Raw genomic sequence first — 27,273 nt, forward strand, 5'->3', positions numbered from 1 at the left:
TAGATTGGGTAAACCAAAATAGCACTATTACTCTGGAGGACAAATTCTTGGAATGTATACGAGATTGTTTTTCTAGATCAGTGTATTGAAGAACCAACTAGGGAACATGCTATTTTAGAGCTAGTATTGTGCAATGAGAAAGGGTTAATTAATAATATTGTAAAGGAGCTCTTAGGGAAGAGTCACCATAATATGATAGAATTCTTCATTAAATTTGAAAGTGATGTAGTTCAATCCGAAACTAGGGTCTTAAATCTAAACAAAGGAAACTACGAAGGTATGAGGTGCAAGTTGGTTGTGGTTGATTGGGGAACTACATTAAAAGGTATGTCGGTAGACAGGCAATGGCTAGCATTTAAAGAATTAATGCATAATTTGCAACAAATATATATTCCTTTGGGGCACAAAAACCCAACAGGAAAAGTGGTCCAACCATAGCTAACAAGAGAAATTAAAGATAGTATTAAATCAGAGGAAGAGGCATATAAAGTTGCCAGAAAAAGCAGTAAGCCTGAGGATTGGGAGCATTTTAGAATTCAGCAAAGGAGGACCAAGAAATTGATAAAGAAAGGGAAAATAGAATATGAGAGTAAACTAGCGAGAAACATAAGAACGTACTGTAAAAGCTTCTATCGGTATGTAAAAAGGAAAAGACTGGCAAAGGCAAATGTGGGTCCCTTACAGACAGAATTTATAATGGGCAATAAGGAAATGACAGAGGAATTAAACAAATACTTTGTGTCTGTCTTCATGGAAGACACAAAAAACCTTCCAGAAATACTAGAGAACCAAGGGTCTGATGAGAATGAGGAACTGAAAGAAATTAGTATTAGTAAAAAAAATAGTACTAGAGAAATTAATGGGACTGAAAGTCAATAAATCACAAGGACCTGATGAATCCCTAGATTCTGGAAGGGTCCCATCAGATTGGAAAATAGCAAATGTAACTCCTCTATTCAAGAAAGAAGGGAGACAGAAAGCAGGAAACAACAGGCCACTTGGCTTAACATCTGTCATAGAGAAAATGCTAGAATCTATTATTAAGGAGGTTATAGCAGGGCACTTAGAAAATCTCAACACAATCAGATAGAGTCAACACGGCTTTGTGAGAGGGAAATCGTGTTTGACTAATTTATTAGAGTTCTTTGAAGAAGTAACAAGCAACATGGATAAAGGGGATCCTGTGGATGTGGTGTACTTGGATTTCCAAAAGGCTTTTGACAAAGTGCCGCATCAAAGGATACCACCCAAAATAAGAGCTCATGGTGTAGGGGGTAACATATTAGCATGGATAAAGGATTGGTTAGCTAACAGGAAACAGAGAGTAGGCATAAATGGATCATTTTCAGGTTGGCAAGATGTAACGAGTGGAATGCCACAGGGATCAGTGCTAGGGCCTCAATTATTTACAATCTATATCAATGACTTGGATGAAGGGACCGAATGTATGGTTGCTAAATTTGCTGATGACACAAAGGTAGATAGGAAAGTTGTGAAGAAGACATAAGGAGTCTGCAAAGGGATAGAGATAGGTTAAGTGAGTGGGCAAAAATTTGGCAGATGGAGTATAATGTGGGAAAATGTGAACTTGTCCACTTTGGCAGGAGGAATAGAAAAGCAGTATATTATTTAAATGGAGAGAGAATGCAGAACTCTGAGGGATCTGAGTGTTCTAGTACATGAATCACAAAAAGTTAGTATGCAGGTACAGCAAGTGATTAGGAAGGCAAATGGAATGTTGTCATTTATTGCAAGGGGAATGGAATATAAAAGTAGAGATGTTTTGCTACCGTTGTACTGGGCATTAGTGAGACCACATCTAGAATACTGTGTGCAGTTTTGGTCTCCTTATTTAACAAAGGTCATAATTGCTTTGGAGGTGGTTCAGAGTAGGTTTACTCGACTGATTCCTGGGATGAGGGGGTTATCTTATGAGGAAAGGTTGGACAAGTTGGGCCTGTATACACTGGAGTTTAGAAGAATGAGAGGTGATCTTATTGAAACATATAAGACCCTGAGGGGATTAGAAGGGGTAGATGCTGAGAGGATGTTTCCCCTTGTGGGAGAGGTTAGAATTAGGGGCCACAGTTTAAAATAAGGGGTCTTCCATTTAAGATGGAGATAAGGAGAATTTTTTTCTCTGAGGATTGTGAGCCTATGGAACTCCCTTACCCAGAGAGTGGTGGAGGCAGGGTCATTGAATATTTGTAAGGCTGAGTTAGATAGATTCCTGATTAACAAGGGAGTTAAAGGTTATAGTAGGTAGACGGGAAAGTAGGGTTGAGGTCACAATCAGATCAGCCATGATCTTATCAAATGGCAGAGCAGGCTCGAGGGCCCGAATGGCCTATTCCTGCTCTTAATCCCTATGTTCATATCTACATCCCGTGGTTTTGAAAGAGGTGGCAATAGAGATAGTTGATGCATTGGTTGTCATTTTCCAAAATTCTATAGATTCTGGAATGGTTCCTGCAGATTGGAGGGTAGCAAATGTTACAAAAATGCAAGTAAACATTACCCTCCAGAAAGAAAGCTTACAAGTGGTTGTAAATTTAGGCCGCAAAAGCATTATGCGTACTTAAGCGTGCTGTCAGGAACGATAGATGGAGGCAGAGCCACTTAGAACTGACAGCCTTATTGATGGACAGATGAGAGATCAAAACCCTTAGAGTTTTCTCACTCTCAAGGTGGGGTAGTTCCTAACTCAGAATACGAACAGTCACTGCCCAATAATAAATGTAATTAATATCGCATTGTCCATTTTGCTTCATCTGTGGAGAAAGCACAAAGTATTATTTCTTCCGCCTCCAGTTTCTTTGGAGACTTGGAATAGAACACCCTACACAATCTTGACCTGATGTCTCAACTGTCTTGTTATCTTGGACGCTCTGTACTTTGCTACCGACTAACTTCCCCCGTTGGACGGCTATAGACCCACAGAGTAAAAGTCGTCCCAAATGTGGAACTAACTCTGGGTACAGCAACATGATTTAAAACTTCTTTGCAGTTCTGACTGAAAAGAAGGCAGAGCCAGCTTCATCACAGCAGCTCCATACTCAGGCAGATTTCAACTAAATTTTTAAAGAAACTTTGCCTAATTGAAAAGAAAACAATAGATTTAGATCTCATATCTCACAGACATAAAATAGGACATAGCCCCGTAACTGTATAATAATTCTCCAAACTCTTTTGACTTCTTGTACATTTAACAGTGGTACTATGCTTAGAAAACACAACGATTTGAAATGCTTATATTAAACGACCGGAACTACAAAGGGTGAACGCTGTTTTGGTTTTGTGAAAAAAAGAGGAAATGGAGCCAGCCGCAGTCTGCATGATGCAGATTGCAACACACTTGGAGACAGTACAGTAAAACTAAAGAAAAATCCAGTAGCTTGTAACAGTGGGAGAGACGGAATCTTCCCTTTGCATCTTTTCCCCGTGTTTTAAATCATTTATCCATTATCTCTGAACTCCATTTTCAATCTCCAATGTTTCCTACTTAATTCAATTTTGTACCGATTTAAAATCTCATGTCAGAATGACCATTTATCAGGCTTGTATTGGCTCTCCTGCTTAAAAGTTTTCTCCTTCTCCTCCATTGCTGGAAGGATGGGGTACAGTGAATGGAAAGGGGTTATTGGGGAACCAGCCGGGAGTTCTAGTCTCTTGGTTCATTTTCTAGAACCTCTAACACGCTTTGGGTTTGCTTAAATGGTTCTTTGACTTCTGCGACTTCCATTTCGCGGTCCTCATCTAAGCCTTCACAATCTACTTTATTCTCATCATTGGCTCCTTGTGTCGTTGTGTTGTCTGGGGAGTGATTCTTCGCAGCCTCCTCTGCCAACCCTTCCCTGTCTACCTCATCTCCATCACCACCTGCTTGGGTCATTGTACACATACTATCTCTCTTAACTCTCAACTGTTCTTTGAATCATTGTATGGTCACATACAATGTTGTTGGGTAGTCAGGAGGGTTATTAATTTATCTAATTTTTGTTCCACCCCTCCCGGTTTTTGGGGAGTCATAGTCCGATTTCCTTCATTGTTTCTCTGCCAGGGGGTGCGACATTACTCCGGCAGTCTGTGGCGTAATGACCCATTTTATGACATCGGAAACACCTGTTGTTACGCCTGTCGTTTACCATATTCCTCCCACTATTACCCCAACCTATCGGTCCCTCTACAGCCGATATTGTTTTTTTCTGTGGCGCTTTGAGCATATGGTCTTTTAAGGTTCCCCAGGCCTGAATTGCCGCCTCCAAGAGATTCACCCGTTGGGTCGTTTTATTGACACTTGCGCCAAGGGCGGTCTTCACCAGTGGGTGTAACTGAGAAAGGTACACCTGTTTAAACACCTCGGGAGTCTCCGGTTGGAGTCCCTATCCCTCTGGGTTGAGTCAACTCAAACAGGTCCCATAACCTATTTGCAAAGGCCCGTGGGTGTTCCTGTGGCCCTTGAGTGGTTTGTCTGCATTGACTAATGACCGTTAATTTGATCCATGCCTAATATGCGCATAATATCGAGTTCAACCTCCTGCAAGGGGGTGGCAGGGACATGGATATTGGGCGAACTTAATTGTTTGTTGGTGGGCCGTACATATTACCCTTTTTTGGTCTATTTCGGACAATTCCTGGTGGACCATATTGAAAGAGCTAATTCGGCAAGATACCTCAACGGATCACCCCCTCCTTAATGGATTCTAGCTCTGTCACGGATGGGAAAATTGATTTCTCCTCCTGAACTGTACTAGTCATGTTACCCTGCCCATTACGTCTGGTGGTAGGTGATAATCACATTGACAGGTATGGGTGGCCCTCCTAGTCAGGACTGTCATAGCCCCAATCTTGGCGATCCTCATTCCCCATTTCTCCTGCCAGATCATTCCAATCTACCTCACCTTCCCCATCTGGGTTCCAATTTGTACCTTCTGTTCCTCCCAAAACTCCTCGCGTTACAGCATCCACCACTGTTCCATGTCTGCCCAATTTGCTCCATAACTCCTGAATCAACTTACACCGTGTGTGGTCTACCGAATTCATGGGTCGACACATAATCTCCCTTAAAACCCCTCTACAGTCGGCGGGCGACTCTAGTCCCCCATTTTTCCTCTGTCTTATCTCTCTCTTCTAATATGTTTTGACTCTGTACTCTATGTTGCCGCAGTTTTAGTCACCAACTGCGAACTCTCCAGCATAGTCAAGCTATCAGTCGGACGTTCTTTCAACCTGACTGTCTCTTAATTTCCCTGTCTTTTTCATCGTCTTAGTTTCCTCTAACTGATTCCTGTTTTCCTCTTTTAATTGTTTAATACGTTCCTCACTCTTAAGTGCACACAAGTTTGCTGCCCACATAAGGGTCCTTTCACCAACTCTATTTTTCCTTTTCTCCCCCAACTAAAACAAAATTGCTGGGTTTGTACGAAGTCAGCTGAAGGTTTATTGATAGTAACAGCAGTGGTGGCAGTACTTTGTGCATGTGCATTAACCAGACTGATACAGCCTGGGCATGCATGAAATAAGCTTTAAACGAAGACTTGGCTGTACTACCTCCTGGGTATCCCAAGATCCAGGCTGCAGACTAAAAGCAGCTTAAATTTCCACCTTTTTGGACTCAGTTCTCCCCTCCACATCTAACACTGCAATTTCCAGTTTTGGCTGCCGTGACTGTTTAATCATTGCCTAGATCTGCACAAATAGATGGCTTTTAATATTTATCTTTTTCAGAATAAAGACATCATTGAGTCATAGAAAATCTCTGAACCCATCACCAAAGAAAGATAAAGATAGAGAAGGCTAGAAATTGGGCCGTGTAGCGCCCATTGTTTTGGCGCTACGCAGCCTCTTGAAGTGCCATGGCGGTGTCTTGGCTGCGCATGCACATTTCCAGCGAGGCATGCGTCGCATGCTATCTTGGTATAGATATTAGCGCATGCACATATCCCAAGTGCCAGCAGCATGTAAAGTAGGGAGAAAATGCATACAATCAGTGTGCAAAGCTGATTTAAAGTGATAGACACCGTTTTGGATCTTAATGCTCAGCTCAACGCAGTCTTAACCATGCACACCTGAACGTTTCTTAGAGTTCCTGGAGGGCCCCCCATCAGCGCTATTTAAAGGGACCATGCAGGTGTTGTAGTTTAGTTGCTGGATTATTGCTTCTGGCTGCTGGTGGAATAGGAAGTGTTTTTTTTGAAGCTCCCTAATACTTACTGAGAGTTGCTACAGTACATTTGAGTGGTTTGGCAGGTACTGCCTTACGGTTGGGAAAGTTACAGCCGTGGTTGAACAAAATTCCTGGCAACCATGGGTGGTCTGCTAGGGCTCCCACTGGACATTGAGCACGACTGGGTGCATGCAGAGAGGCCCTGCACAGCAGGTTAAGCTGCAAGGAGAGGGAGGAGGAGGAGGTGCAGAGAACTGAGCAGGAAGCCCTATCCAATGACGGCCTTCCGGAACCAATTCTGTTACCTCAAAATGAGTGAGGAGCATTGCATCCAACAGTTGAGGTTCACCAAGGAAGCCGTGATGGAGATCTGTCAATTGCTGCGGCCATCACTGCAGCCTCAGAGCAGGGCAAGGACAGCATTGCCTGTGGCTGTGAAGGTAATCGTTGCATTGAATTTCTATGGTTCAGGATCATTTCAGGCCTCTGCTGGCGACATGTGCAACATCTCACAGTATGCAGTGCACTGCTGCATAACAGAGGTCACAGATGAGGAACAGGTTTGTCACCTTCCATCTTGACAGAGACAAGCAGAACAAGTGAGCACGGGGGTTTGCTCTCATTGCTAGCTTCCCCGTGGTGCAGGGTGCCCCATGTATCAACTCGGCCATCTTCGTCAATCGAAAAGGCTTCCACTCCCTGAACGTGCAGCTGGTATGTGACCACACACATTGTATCATGGAGGTCGATGCCCGCTACCCTGGGAGCAGTCACGAGGCCTTTGTTTTGTGGTAATCCAACGTGCCAGCTGAGTTTCACCCAACTCGGCAAGTCAAAGGCTGGTTACTGGGCGACAAGGGCTATCCCCTCACACCGTGGCTCATCTCTCCGGTCAGGAACCCACACGCAACGTGTGCAGTAGGCCTACAGTGAGAGCCAGGCTGCCACGTGCAACGTCGTGGAGTACACCATAGGCCTCCTGAAACAGCACTTCTGCTGCCTGGACCGTTCAGGAAGAGCCCTCCAGTACTCTGCTGAGCAAGTGGGAAGATTTGTGGTGGTATGCTGCATGCTGCACAACCTCGCCATCACGAGGGACCAGCCCTTGCCACTGATGATCAGAGAAGACCCCGGGCCGGAGGGGGTGGAGCCGGAGGAGGAAGTGGAAGAAGACTCACGGGTGCAACAGGGAACACACGCCTTGTCTGCAAGGGCTGTGCGTGTTCGCCTGATCTGTGCCCACCATCAATAATGTCAGCTATGTCCTCCAACAGTCCTACACTCCCATCCTGTCCACTCCCACATGACCATCAAATCACCCTCTGTCTGATTACACATTGCTTTCCTCCTCAGCTCATCGCACAAATAAAAACCGCCACCAAATGCAAATTCAAAGTCACATTTATCAGTTAACAAATCAAATTATGGAAACAGAACTATTCACCCTTGTGCATTGCCTTAGTGCCTGTTGTTCGTGTGCCTTTATCTGTCCTAGTGCTCCTACGAGATGCATCCCCAGTGGCTGGGGCATGGGTGGTGGGAGGCTGCTGGTCTTCAATGGAGGAGTGTGCAGATGGCCTTGGAGGACGACCTCGAGCAGCAGTCTGGCCTGACTAATGGGCAACAACAAAGGCACTGGTGGAACGGTAGGGGTGCGAACAGGAATGCATTCCTCCCAGTTCAAGCACAGTTGTGCTGCAAAACCTGGATGTCTCGAGGGAATCCTCATACAAGCACAGGACAGTCAAAATGTATTTAGGCTTGATAAAATATGTGACTATGCACAATGTTTAATGAAATATATATGTAAATGTACTTTCTGGACAATCTTTTATATTTTTAGAAAAGACTGAAAGACTTAGAAATTTCTATCCATAACCACGTCTGTTCAAAGATAGTTAGTATGTAGTAAGGATTGAGTTAAAACTTTGAGTAAAATGTGTATTATGCTACATCCTGTTCCAAAAACCTACACCACTTTTTTAATGAATGTTATGTATTTGTGTGTAATAATATTTTTGAAGTGCAAAACAGTTTGTAATTACTTTGCCTCATTTCACAATTTTAGGCCAAAGAAAGAAGAAAGCAAAAGTAAAGTAGAAACTATTACTGATACTCCAAGGTCTCGTAGAAAGTCTGCACACCACTGTTCAATTCTCCTGAAACAGCAGTTAAAGTAAGGTTTTACAACTGTTAATGTTGGTTTTGTTTCCCCTTCAATGCTACAAGAATTCCTGACCGTATTCTGTACGACATTGTGTTTCAGAGAAATTCATTTTCAAGGTTTTAATGCATTGCAGTATACTGTGATGCCCACTTCTTGACTTTGACCGCTAATAATACTAAAATTGACTGTTGAAAATGTCTGAAATTTGAATGTAGTGATAGACTTCCATTATGGTTTAAGAGATTAACTCTATACTAGCAATCTGTTTTGTGTGTGGAAGGCCCATAATGTGGATTAGCAGACATGAGTGGAAATGGGAAAGCTGCTATCATTGGTGAGAGGAGTTTGTTTTGTGCAGAGTGGAATCTTAATGCTTTTAAACTGGTCACTTTTTTTGCATGTTTAGGTACAATATTTTTTGCCTTCGGAGAATACGGGGAATGAAGTCTTGATCTTGGACATTTTGGTTGATGTAGTATGATATATTCACCATAGTGCTTCTAGATCAATTTCTGCAGTTCCCAAATTATATTTATGGTATAGGTTAAAGATTTTATTTCTCTCCTGTCTTCTGATTGTTTTCCTGTCCTGAAGGCATTGACGAAGGCTGGGGTGTGGTTCTATGTGGTACTGCAGTCCTATGGTGCTTTAGCAACATGCCCATTCTTTAAGCCTAGCCATTGAATGTTGGCATCGGTTTACTAACTCAGCACAGACCACAATTCAGATGTAGTCTGTATATCTCTATATACCATAATATGCAGTGTATTTACTGAGGGAAGCATTTACTATAATTTGATTGATTTAAAACCTGTACATAGGTCAGTGCGGAATTAGAGTTAATTCCTTTGTGCTTATCTACTTTTAACTACCCAGCACAATTAATATTGTAAAAAATGTTCCAGCTATTGGCTTGGTGAATTCCTACACAATATTTCTAATCACAAGCTGCTGCTTTGGTTACAGAGATGACCAGGATGAAGAAGAGTCTAGTGAAAATGAATTCCTTCCAGACAATGAACAAAGCAGTGAAAGTAGCAGTGAGAATGAGGAGCAAGAGGATGATCCTGCGTTTAGCAGGAAATCTGCAAAGAAGGTTGTTCCAAAAACACCAAAGTCCACAGCAAAGATGTCTGTAAAGACTCCAGCCAAAATGGTATGTCCAACTAGCAGGTGTCACACACCCTGACTGCAAATTTCCTTTGTTTTGGTTGATTATTTGCAAATTAGAACAAGTGGTTCTCGTGTTATCAACCCAAACGGTTTTGCAGTTAACAATTTAACACATAGCAGCCAACTGGGCCATCTCCCAGCTAGTTTGTCTGTGGAAATGAATGCACGGTCATCATAAAATGTAGAGCTCTTAGGCTGGGTTATTTCTCTTAAATTAACCCAGTTTTAACCCCAAAGGTACGGTTATGAAAGGATAATGAAAATACACCATGGACTAAATGCCACATCTTGCCAAAGTTAAGCAATTGTTTGATAGTAGGCTGAGGTGACTTATCCTGATAACACAGCTGAAGTTGAGTAGAATTCAAGTGGAAACCTGCATCATGCATCTCTGTGCTGCAATATGTTGGAGCTGTGCTCTGGCTGAACCTGACTTCCTGTTGAAAAGTGGTATCCTTTGAAAGATCTCTGCATCTTTCTCGCTCATTTATAAGAAGCAATATGTTGCCAAACTTGACAAGCTTTTCTTCTGAGTATTTATTCCTTGAAATATTAAGTGAGCTGTGAGATGTTGGCCGTGGCTCATTTGTACCACTCCTGAGTCAGAAGGTCATGGGTTTAAACTTTATTCCAGAGATTTCAACACGTAGCCTAGGCTGACACTTCAGTGCAGTACTGAGGGAATGCTGCACTGTTGGTGGTTCTGTCTTTTAGATGAGATGTTAAACTGAGCCCCCATCTGCACTCTGGCTACATAAAAGATCCCATAGCACTATTCAAAGAAGAGCAGGGGAGTTCTCCGGGTGTCCTGGTCAATATTTATCCCTCAACCAACATCACTAAAACAGATTATCTGGCCATTTATCTTCTTGCTGTTTGTGGGACCTGACTGTGCCCAAATTTCCTACATTACAACAGTGGCTACACGGCAAAAGTACCTAAATGGCTGTAAAGTACTTTGGGACGTACTGAGGTTGTGAAAGGTGCTATATAAATGCAAGTTCATTGGTTCTTTATAAAGTGCAAGTGTTTTTAATTATACAGCCAGAAATATTTACATGATGCCTCAACAACTTAGAGAATCAAGATTTAACAAATTCCAAATGAATTTTATTTAATGGTATGCAATTCTTACCATGAATTAATTTATTTTTCTACACAATAAGAATGAAAGCGAATGTCTTCCAGTTCCAGAGTAGATGCAGATTGCTGTGGCAAGATAATTAACACATGATCTACTGCTGACTAATCTTGAAACAGAAATTGTAAAAGCCCAGCAGAACTTTTTTAATAACTTTAATTAGAGCAGATTTTATTCCTGATTAAGCGTAAGTTTTGTGCGCATAGCTGTCCTGCAGTCTGAAAGAATTCTGGGTTCCCATGACGTTTGACCAAGCTGTGGGTAGAATTCGGTGTCAAATGACCACTATCAGTAACTAGAAAATTTAGAAATGAATCTGTTTCGCAGATATTTCCTTGTACTGAGTATAAATGGTCTAACCTTGCCAGGTATGGATGGAGATTGTAAAGTTGCCACTAAAGTGGCGAGGGGGAAGTTTTTTATTAGGTTCAGTTTCTGAAATTCCATCCATCAAAAGCTGTTTCTAAGCTGCTATATCATCAGCTAGCGGAGCCTGCATTTCTGCAGATATTGTTTCTCCTGCAGCACAATCACAATGTTCTTGTTTTTAAGAAAAATAATTTTTGAACATTTCTGAAGATGTAGGGGTACAGTTCCAAGTGACTTCGACAATCCGCATCAGGCTATTGAGAGAGTGTCTAAACTTCTAGTAACACATGTGTACTGTGGGAGAGCATTTAGGGAATAATCATCACAACATTAAATGTTTAAGATAATGATTGAGAGATATGTAGATTCTACAAAGACCAAAGTAATAGATTGGAATAAAAGTCAACTACAAGAGAATGAGGATGGAGCTAAGGAAGGTAAACTGGAAGAAAATTTTGATAGGAGGTAGAACAGTGGGCAGTATTTAAAGGAAAAATATATTCCACTTAAAAATAAGATCAAACTAGAATATCAAAGAACATAAAGAGAAACAGTGAAGTATTCTATAGGCACATAAGTAACAAAAGGAGAATTAAGGTAGGGATAGGGCCACTAAGGGGCAAACCACAAAAACTCTCAGTTTACTGAAATGGCAGGGATACTGAACAAATACTTTGCCTCAGTTTTCACTGAAGAGGCTATCAAAGAGGACATAGAAAATAGGAGCAAAAGTAGGCCATTTGGCCCTTCAGGCCTGCTCCGCCATTCAAAATGATCATGGCTGATCGTCTAACTCAGTACCCTGTTCCAGCTTTTTCTCCATATCCCTTGATCCCTTGATCATTAAGAAATATATCTATCTCCTTCTTGAATACATCTAATGACTTGGCCTCCACTGCCTTCTGTGGTGGAGAATTCCACAGGTTCACCACCCTCTGAGTGAAGAAATTTCTCCTCATCTCTGTTCTAAATGTCCTACCCCGTATCCTGAGACTGTGACCCCTGGTTCTGGACTCCCCATCCATTGGGAACATCCTCCCTGCATCTAGTCTGTCTCGTCCTGTTAGAATTTTATATGTTTCGATGAGATCACTTGTCATTCTTCTAAACTCTAGTGAATATAGGCCTAGTCGACCCAATCTCTCCTCATACGTCAGTCCTGCCATCCCAGGAATCAGTCTGGTAAACCTTTGTTGCACTCCCTCCATGGCAAGGACATCCTTCCTCAGATAAGGAGACCAAAACTGCACACAATACTCCAGATGTGGTCTCACCAAGGCCCTGTATAACTGCAGTAAGACATCCCTGCTCCTGTACTCAAATCCTCTTGCAATGAAGGCCAACATACCATTCGCCTTCCTAACTGCTTGCTGCACCTGAATGCTCGCTTTCAGCAACTGGTGTACAAGGACACCCAGGTCCCGTTGCACCTCCCCTTTTCCCAATCTATCACCATTCAGATAATCTGCCTTTCTGTTTTTACAACCAAAGTGGATAACCTCACATTTATCCACGTTATACTGCATCTACCTTGTTGTTGCCCACTCACCCAATGTGTCTAAATCACATTGGAGTCTCTTTGTATCCTCCTCAAAGCTCACATTCCACCCCAGCTTTGTGTCATCTGCAAATTTGGAAATGTTACATTTAGTTCCCTCATCCAAATCATTGATATATATTGTGAATAGCTGGGGCCCAAGCACTGATCCCTGCGGTACCCCACTAGTAACTGCCTGCCACCCGGAAAAAGACCTGTTTATACCTACTCTGTTTCCTGTCTGTCAACCAATTCTCAATCCATGCCAGTATATTCCTCCCAATTCCATGTGCTTTAATTTTGCATACTAACCTCTTGTGTGGACCTTATCAAAAGCCTTCTGAAAATCCAAATACACCACATCCACTGGTTCTCCTCTATCTATTCTACTAGTTACATCCTCAAAAAACTCCAGTAGATTTGTTAAGCATGATTTCCCTTTCATAAACCCATGCTGACTTTGACCAACCCCGTTAATGCCCTCCAAGTGTTCTGTTATCACATCTTTTATAATAGACTCTAGCATTTTCCCCACTACTGATGTTAGGCTAACTGGTCTGTAATTCCCTGTTTTTTCTCTCTCTCTCCTTTTTTAAATAGTGGGGTTACATTTGCCACCCTCCAATCACATGACAACAGTCAAAGTCGTCAGGAGGGATATTACAACAGTTAAGATAGAAAAAGAGATACTAGACAAACTATCCAAACTTGGAGGACAAGGTCTGGGTCCAGATAAATTGCACCTGTGGATACTGAAATAAACAAGGGAGGAGATAGCAGAGGCACTAATATTTATGTAGAAAAAGCAATAGTGCCAGACGACTGGCAAACAGCAAATGTAATTCTTATCTTCAAAAAGGGAGATAGAACCAACCCAGGCAACTATAGACCAGTTAGCTTAATGTCAATGGTAGGAAAGATCAAATAACATCTAGAGACAGATAATATCATAAATAGCATGGATTTCTAAAAGGAAGGTCGTGATTAACCAACCTTATTTAATTCTTTGAAAAAATAATGAGTAGACAAGTGCAGTGCAGTAGACGTGGTATACGTGGACTTTCAGAAGGTCTTTGATAAGATACCACATAAGAGTCTCATGACAAAAGTCAGGGACCAGATGGCAGAATGGATTGAAAGATGGCTACAAAACAGGAAACACAAGGTAGGAGTTAAGGGAAGTTTCTCGGACTGGCAGAAAGTGGGAAGCGATGTCCTACAGGGATTTGTGCTAGGACCACTGCTGTTCATCATACACCATAAATGATATGGACTCAGAAATTGGGGCATAGTGTCGAAATTTGCAGATATCATCAAATTGGGGATATAGCTAATGTGTGTGGAGGACTACATGAAAATACAGGAAGACATATGCAGACTTGCAGAGTGGGCAGATGAATGGCAAATGAAATTCAGTATAGTGATGTGAGGTGGTTCATTTTGGAAGGAGGCAGCCACTTATTCCTTAGAAAGTAAGAAACTAAGTGGGGTAGAGGAGCAGAGAGATCTGGGAACACAGATACATAAATTGCTAATAGTAGCAACACAAGTTGATAAGGCCATAAAGAGTGCCAACAAAGTACTGGGGTTCATTTCTAGAGGAATAGAATATAAAAGCAAGGAAGTAATGTTAAATTTATATAGAACCTTGGTTAAACCACACTTAGAATATTGTATGCAGTTCTAATCTCCATACTACATGAAAGGATAAAGTGCAGAAGAGATTTACACTGTTGTTACCAGAATTGAGATGATGCAAGATTGAGCAGGTTGGGCCTCTTTTCTGTAGAAAAGAGAAGATTAAGAGGTCTTTGAAATTATGAAGGGGTTTGATAGGGTGAATATGTAGAAACTGTTTCCATTTGTGGGTGAGTCCAGAACAAGGGGACAGAAATATAAGATAGCCAATAACAGATCAAATAAAGAATTAGGAGAAATTTCTTTACACAGAGTGGTGAGAATGTGGAACTTGCTGCCACATGGAGTGGTTGAAGCAGATAACATTGAGGGGAGGCAAGATGCATACATGAGGGAGAAGGGAATAGGGGAATCTGGAGTAGGAGAAGGCTTGTGTGCATTATAAACACCGGCATGGACCAGTTGAGCCGAGTGACCTGTATGTGTAGATTCTGCCTAATTCTATAACTATTTTGTGTGTCTCAAAATAATTAATTTATAATCCATTCACTTTTTCTAATGCCACTTTTGGATATGTGTGGCAAAGTATGAAGGAAGTACTGCTTTAACAAAACAAATAGTGACATAACATTATTCAGAAAGGACCTTCTTAAAATGTTTTCCCTCTACACCAAATTATTTGGGAATAAGTGGTATTATTGATCATGTCTAGGTTTTAAGTGCAGAAACTGGCAAATAAAATGTGTACCAGTGTTTAACATCTGTATTCAAGTGACTGACTATGTAGTAGATCTATAATGCTATGCATCTGTCCATGATTGTATCTGCACACGTCTTTGATCCAGAGTGTGTTTTTTGTGCTTTCTTTTTAAATTATCAGCAGCTTGTATCAAGAACACTTAGAACTCCAAGGACACCCTGCCATCCTACTCCCAGTATTCCTAGCAGGAGCCAGCTGGCTAAAAAACCTGGCAGTGTGTTGGAAGAGGCCAGAGCAAGGTACTGAGTGCAAATATATTTACTCATCCCCACTGTGGAATGAGGCCTGTTATATATTAAAAAAAAGTACAGGCTGGTAAAATTTAAATAGTTGGGAATCTTAAAAATATCTTTGTGTCAGCTCTTTTTAATGTCCGTTAATCATATTCCGACTGATGAATACTTACAACTTTATCGTGACAACTTGTTAAGTGAACAAAACAACCTTATTTTTTGACAATTACACGGTTAAACTGAGAATGATCAGCACAATGTATTGTTATTGTGCAATTTGATGTCTTGATATAACTGATGTTATCAGTTCTTCTTGTGATATACTGGATTCTTAATGTGTTCTCGCATATTATGATCATTTGATAGGAATGTTTTTGCTATCGATGAATTAGCAACGCTTATTAGCAGTAATGTGTTATGGAACATAGGAATTGCTAGACAAAAAAAAATTTGTACTAACACATCTCCCATGACATGGCTAACGTGACACTTCTAGGAAGTACATGGTATATGCAAGGCTTTTAATATAATAGGATATTTGCTATCCTTTGGTCACTTGATATCATGCCACCTTTGGGGTCTTTCATTGTCTCTTCCCAGAAACTAAAAATAAGTAGCTTTTTTTATTTTGGGTGGGGGCGGAGGTAGGTTTGATAAAATAATCCAATAATGGGCCATTTGGGCATTAGCTAGAGAAAACCAGTCAGTTGCTAATCCTTGTGTTCTGCTTGCATCGACTCCTTATGTAAATGATTGTGTTAACTGTGATTTTGAGTTTTTCTGACTTGCCTGTTTTATTTTCTTCTGAAGATTACACGTGTCTGCTGTACCAGAGTCTCTACCTTGTAGAGAGCAAGAGTTTCAAGACATCTACAACTTTGTGGAGAGCAAAGTCATTGATGGTACTGGAGGGTATGGAACATTTACTCCTGTTGAAACCTATTGCTCAGTACTTTTGACTGTTTTATGGTTTGGATGTGTTGCGTTAGTGAATGTGGTGCATATCCTATTGGTTACGTAAATCTGTGCTGCTGCTGCAGAGCAACTTGCAATTAGTTTAAAAATGGGATTGGTATAGGGCTGGGAATGAATTGTTTGCCATTCTATACATTGGGAAAGAAAAATGGAACCTAAATTAGAAAACTTGAGAAATGAATATTGGAAAAACCTGCAAGGAGAAACAAGATGGTAACTAGAGCTGCAAATGGCAGCTACTAATATAAAATCCTACCCATCTCGTCCAAAGATTACACACCAACTCAGACTTTCAACATTTACATTATTTGAATTCAATCAATTTGAAGGTGGAAATGGCCATTCTGTTTCATGGGTGAGGAAAATATATGTATTCTGAGTTTTTAAATCTCTGCACTCAAATCAAGTTTGGTCTTTCACAGGTGTATGTATATTTCCGGGGTGCCAGGAACAGGAAAAACTGCAACAGTGCATGAGGTGATGCAGTGTCTAAAGCATGCAGCAAAACAGGATAACCTCCCCTCCTTCCAATTTATAGAAATCAATGGAATGAAGCTTACAGATCCTCACCAATCCTACGTACAGATCTTGAAGGTACAAATCTAATTTTAGAGTCAGAAGTGTAATCAGTACTATGGAGTTTAACATACGTACAAGTATTGAATACGTTGTCCTCAAAGAAGCAAGGAACACTCATTTATATAGTGCGTTTCTCATCCTCTGAATGTCCCAAAGCGACTCGCAGACAATTAATTTTTATTAAGAGTAGGCACGGTATATGCAAAGCAAGGTCTCACAGACAGCAAATCAGATAAGCATTTTGGTTACGGGGTGTATGTTCACCAGGACACAAAAGTACCTACTTTTTTTATTCCAAGTAGTGCCCTGGGATCTTTTGCATTTACATGAACAGACAGGAGGGTTCTTTAACATCTCGTCTGAAAGACAGCACCTCTGACAATGCAACACTCCCTCAGTACTGTACTGAATCATAGAATGGTACTGCACAGAAGGAGGCCATTCGGCCCATCGAGTCCGTACTGGCTCTTTGTAAGAGCAATCCAGTTAGTCCCTTTCCCCGTAGCCCTGCAAATTTTTTCCCTTCAAGTATTTATCCAGTGGTATACTGCATTCAGTGCTCACAGTGCAGTTTTCTCTACACTGGAGAAACCATATGCAGATTTAGCTCAATTGCTAAATTTAAATCTGAGATAGATAGCTTTTTGGCAATCAAAGGTATTAAGGGATATGGGCCAAAGGCGGGTATATGGAGTTAGATCACAGATCAGCCATGATCTTATCAAATGGCGGAGCAGGCATGAGGGGCTGAATGGCCTACTCCTGTTCCTATGTTCCTATTAAGTGAAAGCTTTGATGAACATCTGTTAAGTCCACAACTGTGACCGTGTCCTACTTGTGGCTCACCACTTTAACACCCCACCTATTCTTACTCCATCTTTGGTCTCCTGCACTGTTCAAATGAAGTTCAACGCAAGCCTCAAGAACAGTACCTCATCTTTCTGCTGGGCGCACTAGTCTTCAACAGTCCATTCTTGTCACAGCATTGGGTGCTTGTGGTGTAGGTAGCATGTGTCAGTGCTTGGGAGGAGGGGAGGCAGGTTGACATTTGGGTCAAGAAACCTTCATTAGAGCACAGCACTGGCAGCGGCCTGTGGTGCAGCGTTCTTTTTCTATTTGCATTTTTTGTTTCATCCAGTCTTTTTTATAAACTTTATTATTTTTATTTATCATGCTTTTGTTGTGCATGGGCCTCTCCTGTGTTTTTTCATTCCCCCAAATATTTGCGCTTTTTTTGTTCTTTTTATATGCCTGCATTAATTCACCTAACTATTCAGAAGTTTGTAGGTCATTTAATACATTAACTCCATCTACGTGATTGGTGTATTTGTTGATCCTTTCTCCATCTTTTCTCCCCTTTTTATATTTTTCAAGTCTTCCCTAAAATGCCTGCTTATCTTTTAGCCTTCAGCCTGATAACGGGTACATATCAGAAATGACAGAACCTGTCTTTTCTCTTTTCAGATGGTGACTGACCTGTATTTCCAGCATTTTCTGTTCTTATTTTAAATTTCCACCTTTTCCTTTTTATTTGACACTACTTTTCCTTAGTGTCAGCTGAGATTATTTGCTTAACTCTTGGATTGGGGCTTGAAACCATGGGCCCCTGACTCAGCCAAACTGACCATGTGTTTTAGTTGCAACGTGGCAGATTGCCCCCACAGTGAGCTGCTCTAGCGTTATGCTGTGCTTTAATGCCTAAGAACCTCTTGATTGATTCAGAGCCCTTAATTTTGTTTCAAAAAGACTTTTAAAAATCACCCTTTTTTTTAGGAAAGTATGAATATCTATTCAGTATGTAATTTCCTGAAAAGTTTGGTGTCAGCTTGGCTCAGTTGGTAACACTTTTCACCAGAGTTAGAAGGTTGTGTATTTAAACCCTACTTAAGACTTCAAAACATAATCACACTTAAGCGTGGTGCTGAGGGGTGTTGTGGTGTTGGAGTTGTCATCCTTCGGATGAAATATTAATCCGAAGGCACATCTTGTTAAAGATCCCACACTACTATGAAGAAGGGCAGGGAGTGCTCCTACTGTCCTGGCCAACATTCCTCCCTCAACTGCCATCACCAAAACTGCTTAACTGGTCTTTCATCTCATTGCTGATTGTGGGATCTTCCTGTGCTTGGAATAGCTACAGTATTTGCCTGCAATTACTGCACTTCAAAAATTTAATTCATTGTAACTGAAGTGCTTTGGGACATTGCTGAGGGATAAAGGGAACTTTGTAAATGCAAGTTGTTCTTTCCTTATTTGCAGAAAAGTTATAATTTCTTCCCTCACTGCTTCCTAGTTATTGACAGGACAGAAAGCCACTACAGGCCATGCTGCTACGTTACTTGAGAAGCGGTTTGGTACTCCAGCACCAAAGAGGGAGACCACAGTGCTGTTGGTGGATGAGGTGAGGATTGGAATTGTATCAAAACCAGACAAGCCAGGGCCTATAGTATTAAACTTTTGGGCTGAATTCTCTAACACTAAGCAGAAATGTTGATGACATTTGCTCTTTGGTAACAATTAAATCTCCCACCCGTTAAACATTTGTTCGTGGCTTGATTTTTTTTTTCTTCTCTCCCAGTGCTTTTACAATAGTGAAAATTGTTTTTCCCTTGTAAGTGATGCTTGACTGATCCCCTGTAATCATTTTTACAATACACTGATTAATACTTCCTACAATCCCTCAGACAAATGGGAAAATGAGAAGAGGTTGACTTGTGCTGCTGTCATGCACTTCCTTGCAGCTAGTAACCTTAGTTTTGGGTTCTGCCAGGGCAGGCTATCTGTCAACCTTTATCAGTTGGTATCTGGGTCAAAACAAAAATTCTACAAAGGAAAAAATACCCACTTAACATATGAGACTTTTGCTCAAGCACGGATGAGTGACGGGACAGAGTGCATGCTGTACTTAACATGAAAAATGCCCGTCTGTACTAAAACCAAGTTTACTGTTAAAAGGAATAACCAGTAGATGAAATGTTCGAATCATAGAAAATTTACGGCACAGAAAGAGGCCATTCAGCCCATCATGTCCACGCCGGCTGAAAATGAGCCACCCAGCCTAATCCCACTTTCCAGCAATTGGTCTGTAGCCTTGTAGGTTATGGCACGTCAGGTGCACATCCAGGTACTTTTTAAATGAGTTGAGGGTTTCTGCCTCTACCACACTTTCAGGCAATGAGTTCCATACTGCTACCACCCTCTGGGTGAAAAATTTTTTCCTCGGCTCCCCTCTAATCCTTCTACCAATCACTTTAAATCTATGCCCCCTGGTTATTGACCTCTCTGTTAAGGGAAACTGGTCCTCCCTATCCACTCTATCTAGGCCCCTCAATTTTATACACCTCAATCAAATCTTCTGTTCCAAAGAAAACAACCCCAGCATATCCAATATTTCCTCATAGCTAAAATTCTCCAGTCCTGACATCATCCTCGTAAATCTCCTCTGTACCCTCTCTAGTGCAATTACATCCTTCCTGTAATGTGGTGACCAGAACTGTACACAGTACTGAAGCTGTGGCCTAACCAGTGTTTTATACAGTTCTAGCATGACCTCCCTGCTTTTATATTCTGTGCCTCGGCTAATAAAGGAAAGTATTCCATTGGCCTTCTTAACCACCTTATCTACCTGTCAGGGATCTGTGGACATACACTCCAAGGTCCCTCATTTCCTTTACACCTCTCAGTATCCTCCCATTTATTGTGTACTCCCTTGCCTTGTTTGCCCTCCACGAACGCATTACCTCACACTTCTCCAGATTGAATTCCATTTGCCACTTTTCTGCCCACCTGACCAGTCCATTGATATCTTCCTGCAATCTACAGCTTTCCTCCTCACTATCAACCACAAGGCCAATTTTTGTATCATTTGCAGACTTAATCATGCCCCCTCCATTTGATTCCAGATTATTAATATATACCACAAAAAGCAAGGGACCTGGTACTGAGCCCTGCGGAATCCCACTGGAAACAGCCTTCCAGTCACAAAAACACCCATCAACCATTACCCTTTGCATCCTGCCACTGAGCCAGTTTTGGATCCAACTTGCCACTTTCCCTTGGATCCCATGGGCTTGTACTTTTTTGACCAGTCTGCCATGCGGGACCTTGTCAAATGTTCTTTCATGCTAGTTCATTTTAGCGCAATAAATGCAGCAAGATTTTTTTTTCTAAAATTTTGAACATTTTAGACAATAAGTAAAGTTCTTTTCACAATAAAAGGGGAAAATCTGACTGCTCCATATCCCATCATAGCCTTACGTAACAAAATTCTATTGATCTTGAAAATTTCAATTGACCCAACTTCCACAGCCTTTTGGGAAGGGGAAGAGTTCCAAATTTCCACCACCCTTTTGTGTGAAAAAAATGCTTCCTGATTTGACTCCTAATTGGCCTAGCTCTAATTCTAAGATTGTGCACCCTTGTTCTACATTCCCCCACCAGAGCAAATAGTTTCTCTGTATCAAATCCTTTTATCGTTTTAATCACCCATCATGACTTCTTCGTTGCTAGTCTAGTATCATAACCGCCCCTCCACCATCTACAAAGCTTAAGTCAGGAGTGTGGGGGGGGGGCGGGGGGGTGCAGCTGCAACAACACTTGAAGTTGACACCATTCAGAAGAGTAGTTTGCTTGATTGACACCCCTGTCCCTGGATTCAGTGTCCACCTCCACCACTGGGCTGCAGGATGCCCCTCGAAGTCATACACTATCCTGTATATCGCTGTTCCCTCATTGTGGGATCAATATCCTGGATTTCCTTACCTAATGCTATTGAGGGAGTACCATCACCACAGCGGCTCAAAAAGATGGTCCACCATCACTATCTCTGGGTGAGCATTAAATACTGCCTTCCAGCATTGCACACATCCCGAAAACAAATATCTTTTTAAAAATCTGCTTCATTACTCGGTGATCTTGTGAATTTACAAGTAAAACCAAAAATACTAACCAAGCCATTTGAGTTCACTTGTATGTAATGCCACAAGCTGACTAATTCAATGTGTATTCCTCTTAGCTTGATCTTTTATGGACCCGGAAACAGAATGTGATGTATAACCTGTTTGACTGGCCCACACGAAAGCAGGCAAAATTGGTGGTTCTGGCAATAGCCAATACGATGGATCTGCCAGAGAGGATCATGATGAATCGGGTGGCAAGCAGACTGGTGAGTTAAAAACCACACCATAAAAATTAATGAATGCTTTTCTAATAGTCAGTGTAACCATTTAGGCCATTCTGTGTGAAATTCCACCGAGAAATTCAGTTGAAAATGATATACAAATTGCCTCTTAGATGGATTGCTTCCTTTTTAAAATACAAATGAAGCTCCAGCTACTCCTGTGTTGCTTAATTGTTGGCACTAAACCATTTTATTCTATATTTTTTGGTGTGAAAATCAGAAGATCAGTAGATATAACTAGATATGTTAACTTTTTTCAATATAGGGACTGACAAGAATGTCCTTTCAGCCCTACACCTACAAACAGTTGCAGCAAATCATTACTTCTAGACTCAACCGGTTAAAAGCTTTCGAGGATGATGCTATTCAGCTAGTGGCCAGAAAGGTGAGTGATGTCCAGTTGAATAAAGCTGAAAATTGATGAATTGAAGCAATCTGAAATTGATTTGTTTTTTAAACTTTGCAGATTGATCGGTGACAGAGAGTAGCAGGAGAGAAGGAACATTGGCTAATAAATCACAATTTATTCCTGATTTAGTTTATACTGAATTCTCTAGCTCCTCTACATAAATCTGATTTAATAACTTAATTTCTCAATGTTGACCTAGTTTGTGACAATTTCACTCTTATTAAAAATACTGGATTGATACTGTTGAGTTCATACACTTAACTTGTAGTCTACTCCACTTTCTTTAGCTTGACATTTTTTGATTGAGTCAGGAATCAAGCAAAATTATGTCCATATTTTACTGTTTTTGCCTAATTGTTTTGGCATTAATATTTTTATGTTGACTACTATAGAAGCAGTGTGGACCAAAGAAAGGGTCTTCTGAACTGGGCACTTAAAATAACTGCCACTGAGATACAAAGGTGGATAAAGCCTTTTTCTGCTCCAAGGAGGGAATTCTATTTACTGATTTAGCATTCTTGATGTAAGAATAGGCAGTGTATACAAAATTTAACCAGATTAATTTCACACTTAAAATTAAATGTTAAAATAAATTGGCAGGGAAAGTGTTTGTGCAAATCAGATTTTTTGCAAGGTTGTTAAAATCCCAGAAGCATATCTGCATTATCATTTCTGATCAGACATCACTGTGACTGAATCAAACTCATTTTACCAAAACAATTTTCAGTGTGCACACAACCACTGATGCTTCCCTGCGTCTTGACCGCCATTAAAATTAACAGTAGATTATATCCTTACATAATGACTACATTTAATTAATATTTATAAATGAACAAACTGAAATGGATCAATCTCAGTTTTAAATTTGGGTCCCCATATTAAACATGCAGTGGCCCACTGGCTATGATTCACAACTACTGCCATGCACCCTTTCTGCTTGTGACACTGACCTCACATCCCACCAGATCAGACCTCAACCTGTATCCCAAATTTAAATGTCCTATTTTCTCTTTCACTCCTTTCTTCCTCTTTCTGTCTCTCTCTTTCACTTCCCTCCCCAGCCTCGTCATTTGGAGTCGCCCGAGACCCCACTATCCATCCAATTGAAAGCTGATCTAATATCCAACTTCGCTCATACTCCTATCTGCCACCCAAGCAAGAAAGCAGCTCACTTGCCTGAAGTTAACCCAGTGCTGGGGTCCAGCAAGGTCACCCATAACTGGAGAGAGAACCCAGCCTGTTCCTCAGCCACCTCCTGCCTGTGCAGCCTAGTGTGTTCTGTTCAAGGGAAACAGCACCCGTCTGCTACACAGCTTGACTTAGAAATGTTATCTTTGTGGGAGAGAGATCTCCGCCTGCTACTCACCCACCACAGTGTGATTGGCCAGTATGGCCCGGAGCCTCAGGCACACCTCGCTGCAGTCTGAACCTCACTTAGTGGAACTATAAATATAGAATAATTCATTCTCTAATTGTGACGCATGGTAAACATAGAGTAATTCATTATCTGTGGGACTGTTTATTTGGAATAAATATTATCTAATCAACACAACAAAAATATAACTTTGTTAACTGTGATCAACTGTAATTATGAATTTCTCTACAAGGGGACTGTCAATGTGGAATAATTATTGACCGACTGAGGCATATTGAGTGGCAAACACTAAAAAAGCGAAAACTGGGAAAGGAGTGGAGGCATAGAGAGGTGGAGACATGTGGAAGAAGCCTCACAAAGAGGGAGTGGAGTACAAAAGAGTTGCAGAAAAACTGATCGATAAATAACAAGAGTGTTTGAGAGCTATGGGAGGAGTGGGGGGGGAAGGGGGGCAGAAAGAATTTAAAGCAAGAGACTAGAAGATACAGTTACAGGAAGAAAAGAGCATTTTTTTCATCTGTTAGCAATGCAATGGGACATTAACCACTTGTTTATAAATACATAAATACCAGACTACTATTTTGTACCATGCAGGTGGCAGCTCTGTCTGGTGATGCAAGACGTGCTCTGGACATTTGCAGGAGAGCTGCTGAAATATGTGAATACTCAGCAGGTGAAAGAGGTGCATCCAGCCTTGTAGGAATGCCTCACGTGATTCAGGCTCTTGATGAAATGTTTTCCTCGCCATACATTACTGCTATAAGGTGAAAAATTAAATGCTTTGTTGACTTTATTTGATTATCAGACTGCCCACTGTAGAAAAGTTCAAATTCTGTATATTTTAACTAGCAGCATTCCTAGGGTGCTGCCCACATCGAGTCCAGAGGAGCGTTTCTCTTGCCTGTCTCAGTTGAATTTGTGTTGGTGCTTGTCTTATTTCCTCTTTTGCATTTCTCGGTCATCTCCTACTTCTCTCATTTTGGGTTGTCGGTGGGGATGGGGGTAAAGTACATGCAATGTGTTTATGGTTGGCCTGTCGCCCTCCCCTGCACCTTTCAATTCTACAAAAAGTTACACAATTACCCCAACACCATTACAAATGTTTTCTCTTTCTTCCCCCCACCCCACCACCACCACATGTGTTTGGTTTGAAGGTTGTCCCTTTAAATCCAGTCACAATACATAAGAGTGTGCGTGTGGTTTACTACTAATTTGTTTAATTGCTAACTATTTTAAATTTAAAGATGAGATCTAATGTGATGCTCATTTGCTTTGAAGACTGGAGAGAGATTTTGTGCAGGTATAGGACCTGTGCCAGTAGCTTAAAAATAATTACCAGACAGGGCCTGCTGTTTGTTATCCCAGGCCTGTTACTGAAAGCTTACCAAGATCTTATGGCTAGGATTGGCACCTTGAAAGTATGGGGAGTTGCTTGAGAATGAGCTAACATTTGAAAGCCAAAATAGTCCAGAGGAAGATGGATAGAAATGACAAAATGTAGCAGCCCTTGCCCTCCACCTGTATGGACTGCTATCATGACCCATCTGACACTCTTATCCAGTTATCCGATAAGTTACAATTTGAAAACTTTAATTGAAGAGAATAAAATTGCAATTTCTGTTACTAAATATTGTACACTTTTCTGCGTCACAGGAATGCATCTGTCCAGGAACAAATATTTCTGCGATCAGTGCTTGCTCAATTCCAAAGGCTTGGACTAGAAGAAGCAACGTTTCAGCAGGTGGTTACTTAGCAGTTTCTGCAAATACTTGCCCAGAAATGTGTGTTTTTTTTAAAAGAAGCATTCTTAATGAATTGGGAAGGAGAAAAAGTTACCTATGTTTTTGCGCATGTATACAAAGGTGCCAGAAACCTATTAATGTAAATAGGCCACTTTAATCCTTACCAATCGCTAGAAATCCTTTGTGAGAGTTTTTTGAAAGACTCATTAAACTTCTTTTGTTAACATAAGTGAGTGAATTATCTATTCAGTAACAGAATATACGGTCAGTATAATTTCCCAATACTTAATAACAAATGAGTTCTCAAACTCGCAGCAATAACATCTCAGCTGTTCATCCAGTTTGTGTAACGTGGAGTGTGTGTAACATAATGTGTGGCCATATAGGTGGGTCCAGATTGGGCTTCCTTCGCATCAGCATAACAAAGATTCGTCTGTCAATTCAGTGGGAGACTCTATCATCAACATGGAGTGAACCTTGCACACACTGCTTAGAATGTAACATAGTAGGAAATGTACTGTGTGCTGAAATGTGCGTTGCTGTTTTAATCCTATTATTCTATACAATATTAACGTTTTTAACAATGTTGGATTTTCCGTGGAAAACATGTTCCTAATTTTAGTTCAAATTGAGTTATTTTAAGCACTTTTATAATAATTCTGTAAATGGAATGGGTGAAAACTTTCCATTGAATTATAATCTTGTAATTAGTACCAGGAGTTTGCTGGCCCTTTTGACTATAGGAGGAAATTGGCAGAAAGGAACGATATGAACAAGTTAATAACTCCAAAAAATACAGCACAGTTGGGAGTGCAAAGTCAAAATACTCTCTGCAATACAGGCAGAAACTTAAACTGCTTTCCATGTTTTGTATAAAAATAAAGTGGAGAGTATTTTGGTGGTCTGAACTAGAATTTTAATGATTACATAATTCTACATTCAAACCTCATAATTGTGTTTCATCCCAGTAGCATATTCCTACCCTGTTGTACGTCCTGTGTATGTTGCAGGATCCTAATAATGGTACAACTTGTATAGTGTGGTTAATATTACCAACATTTAACACAGAATATTTTGTTGTAAGTTCAGGATACTAAATTGTTGCCATTACCATTTTGCAGGTCTACCAGCAGCATATTGGACTATGCAGGATGGAAGGTCTACAGCCTCCAACAATGTCTGAAACTATGTCAGTCTGCACAAGACTTGGGGCTTGTCGTCTACTACTTGTCGAACCTAGTAAAAATGATCTTCACTTGCGAGTACGATTGAATGTTAGCCAAGATGATGTCTTGTATGCTTTAAAAGAAGAGTAATTCATGAGTGAAACGCAATATGAAATGTAGTGTGCTGAAATGTGTGTTGCTGCTTTAACCCTGTAATTCTTACCCAATATTAATGTTTGTAACAACTTTAGATTTTTCTATGAAAACTTTTTGGGACAAAGCTATTTTATGCACTTTGTATAATAAAGAATTCTAAAATCTGCTTTACAAGGTGTGGAATTTTTAAATGGAACATAATAGCATTTTTAAATGGAACATAATATTATAATTGCATTTTTGTCTGCAAACTAATTTTTTCTTTATTTCACACTTTTTTTTATTTTTTCACAACCAAGTAGACACATAACCTGTTCCTGAGCTAACTGCTGGGTGCTGCGTGAAACCAGCCTGGGGTGACTGACTAATTGATTTCCTTCCTGAGATGTGCTAAGTGTGCACTTTTTTGTTTACTTGATTATGCTGAGATTCAGGAATTAAAAATGCAAACTTTCATTCAACATTGACTAGAGTTTAGCTATTTAATTTTAACTGGCACATGAAACAG

The 27,273-nt window shown here is 40.7% G+C and overlaps 1 protein-coding gene across 2 annotated transcripts in view; it reads left to right on the top strand.

The window, feature by feature from the left end:
- orc1 (origin recognition complex, subunit 1) overlaps window positions 1-26,939 on the top strand; it is a 42,127-nt gene extending 15,188 nt beyond the window's left edge. Inside the window, exons 6-16 of one of the 2 annotated variants that reach the window (XM_067990203.1) lie at window positions 8,235-8,342; window positions 9,300-9,489; window positions 15,072-15,190; window positions 15,995-16,096; window positions 16,582-16,753; window positions 19,032-19,139; window positions 21,753-21,902; window positions 22,183-22,302; window positions 24,296-24,465; window positions 25,355-25,442; window positions 26,565-26,939. In XM_067990203.1, the coding sequence (XP_067846304.1) occupies window positions 8,235-8,342; window positions 9,300-9,489; window positions 15,072-15,190; window positions 15,995-16,096; window positions 16,582-16,753; window positions 19,032-19,139; window positions 21,753-21,902; window positions 22,183-22,302; window positions 24,296-24,465; window positions 25,355-25,442; window positions 26,565-26,759 (1,522 nt within the window). In that variant the 3' untranslated portion in view covers window positions 26,760-26,939. The remainder of the gene's footprint in view (window positions 1-8,234; window positions 8,343-9,299; window positions 9,490-15,071; window positions 15,191-15,994; window positions 16,097-16,581; window positions 16,754-19,031; window positions 19,140-21,752; window positions 21,903-22,182; window positions 22,303-24,295; window positions 24,466-25,354; window positions 25,443-26,564) is intronic. The other variant, XM_067990204.1, reaches the window with a different exon arrangement.
- The last annotated feature ends 334 nt before the right edge of the window (window positions 26,940-27,273 follow it).

Source organism: Heptranchias perlo, chromosome 9, assembly GCF_035084215.1.
Source record: "Heptranchias perlo isolate sHepPer1 chromosome 9, sHepPer1.hap1, whole genome shotgun sequence".
NCBI lineage: Eukaryota > Metazoa > Chordata > Chondrichthyes > Hexanchiformes > Hexanchidae > Heptranchias > Heptranchias perlo.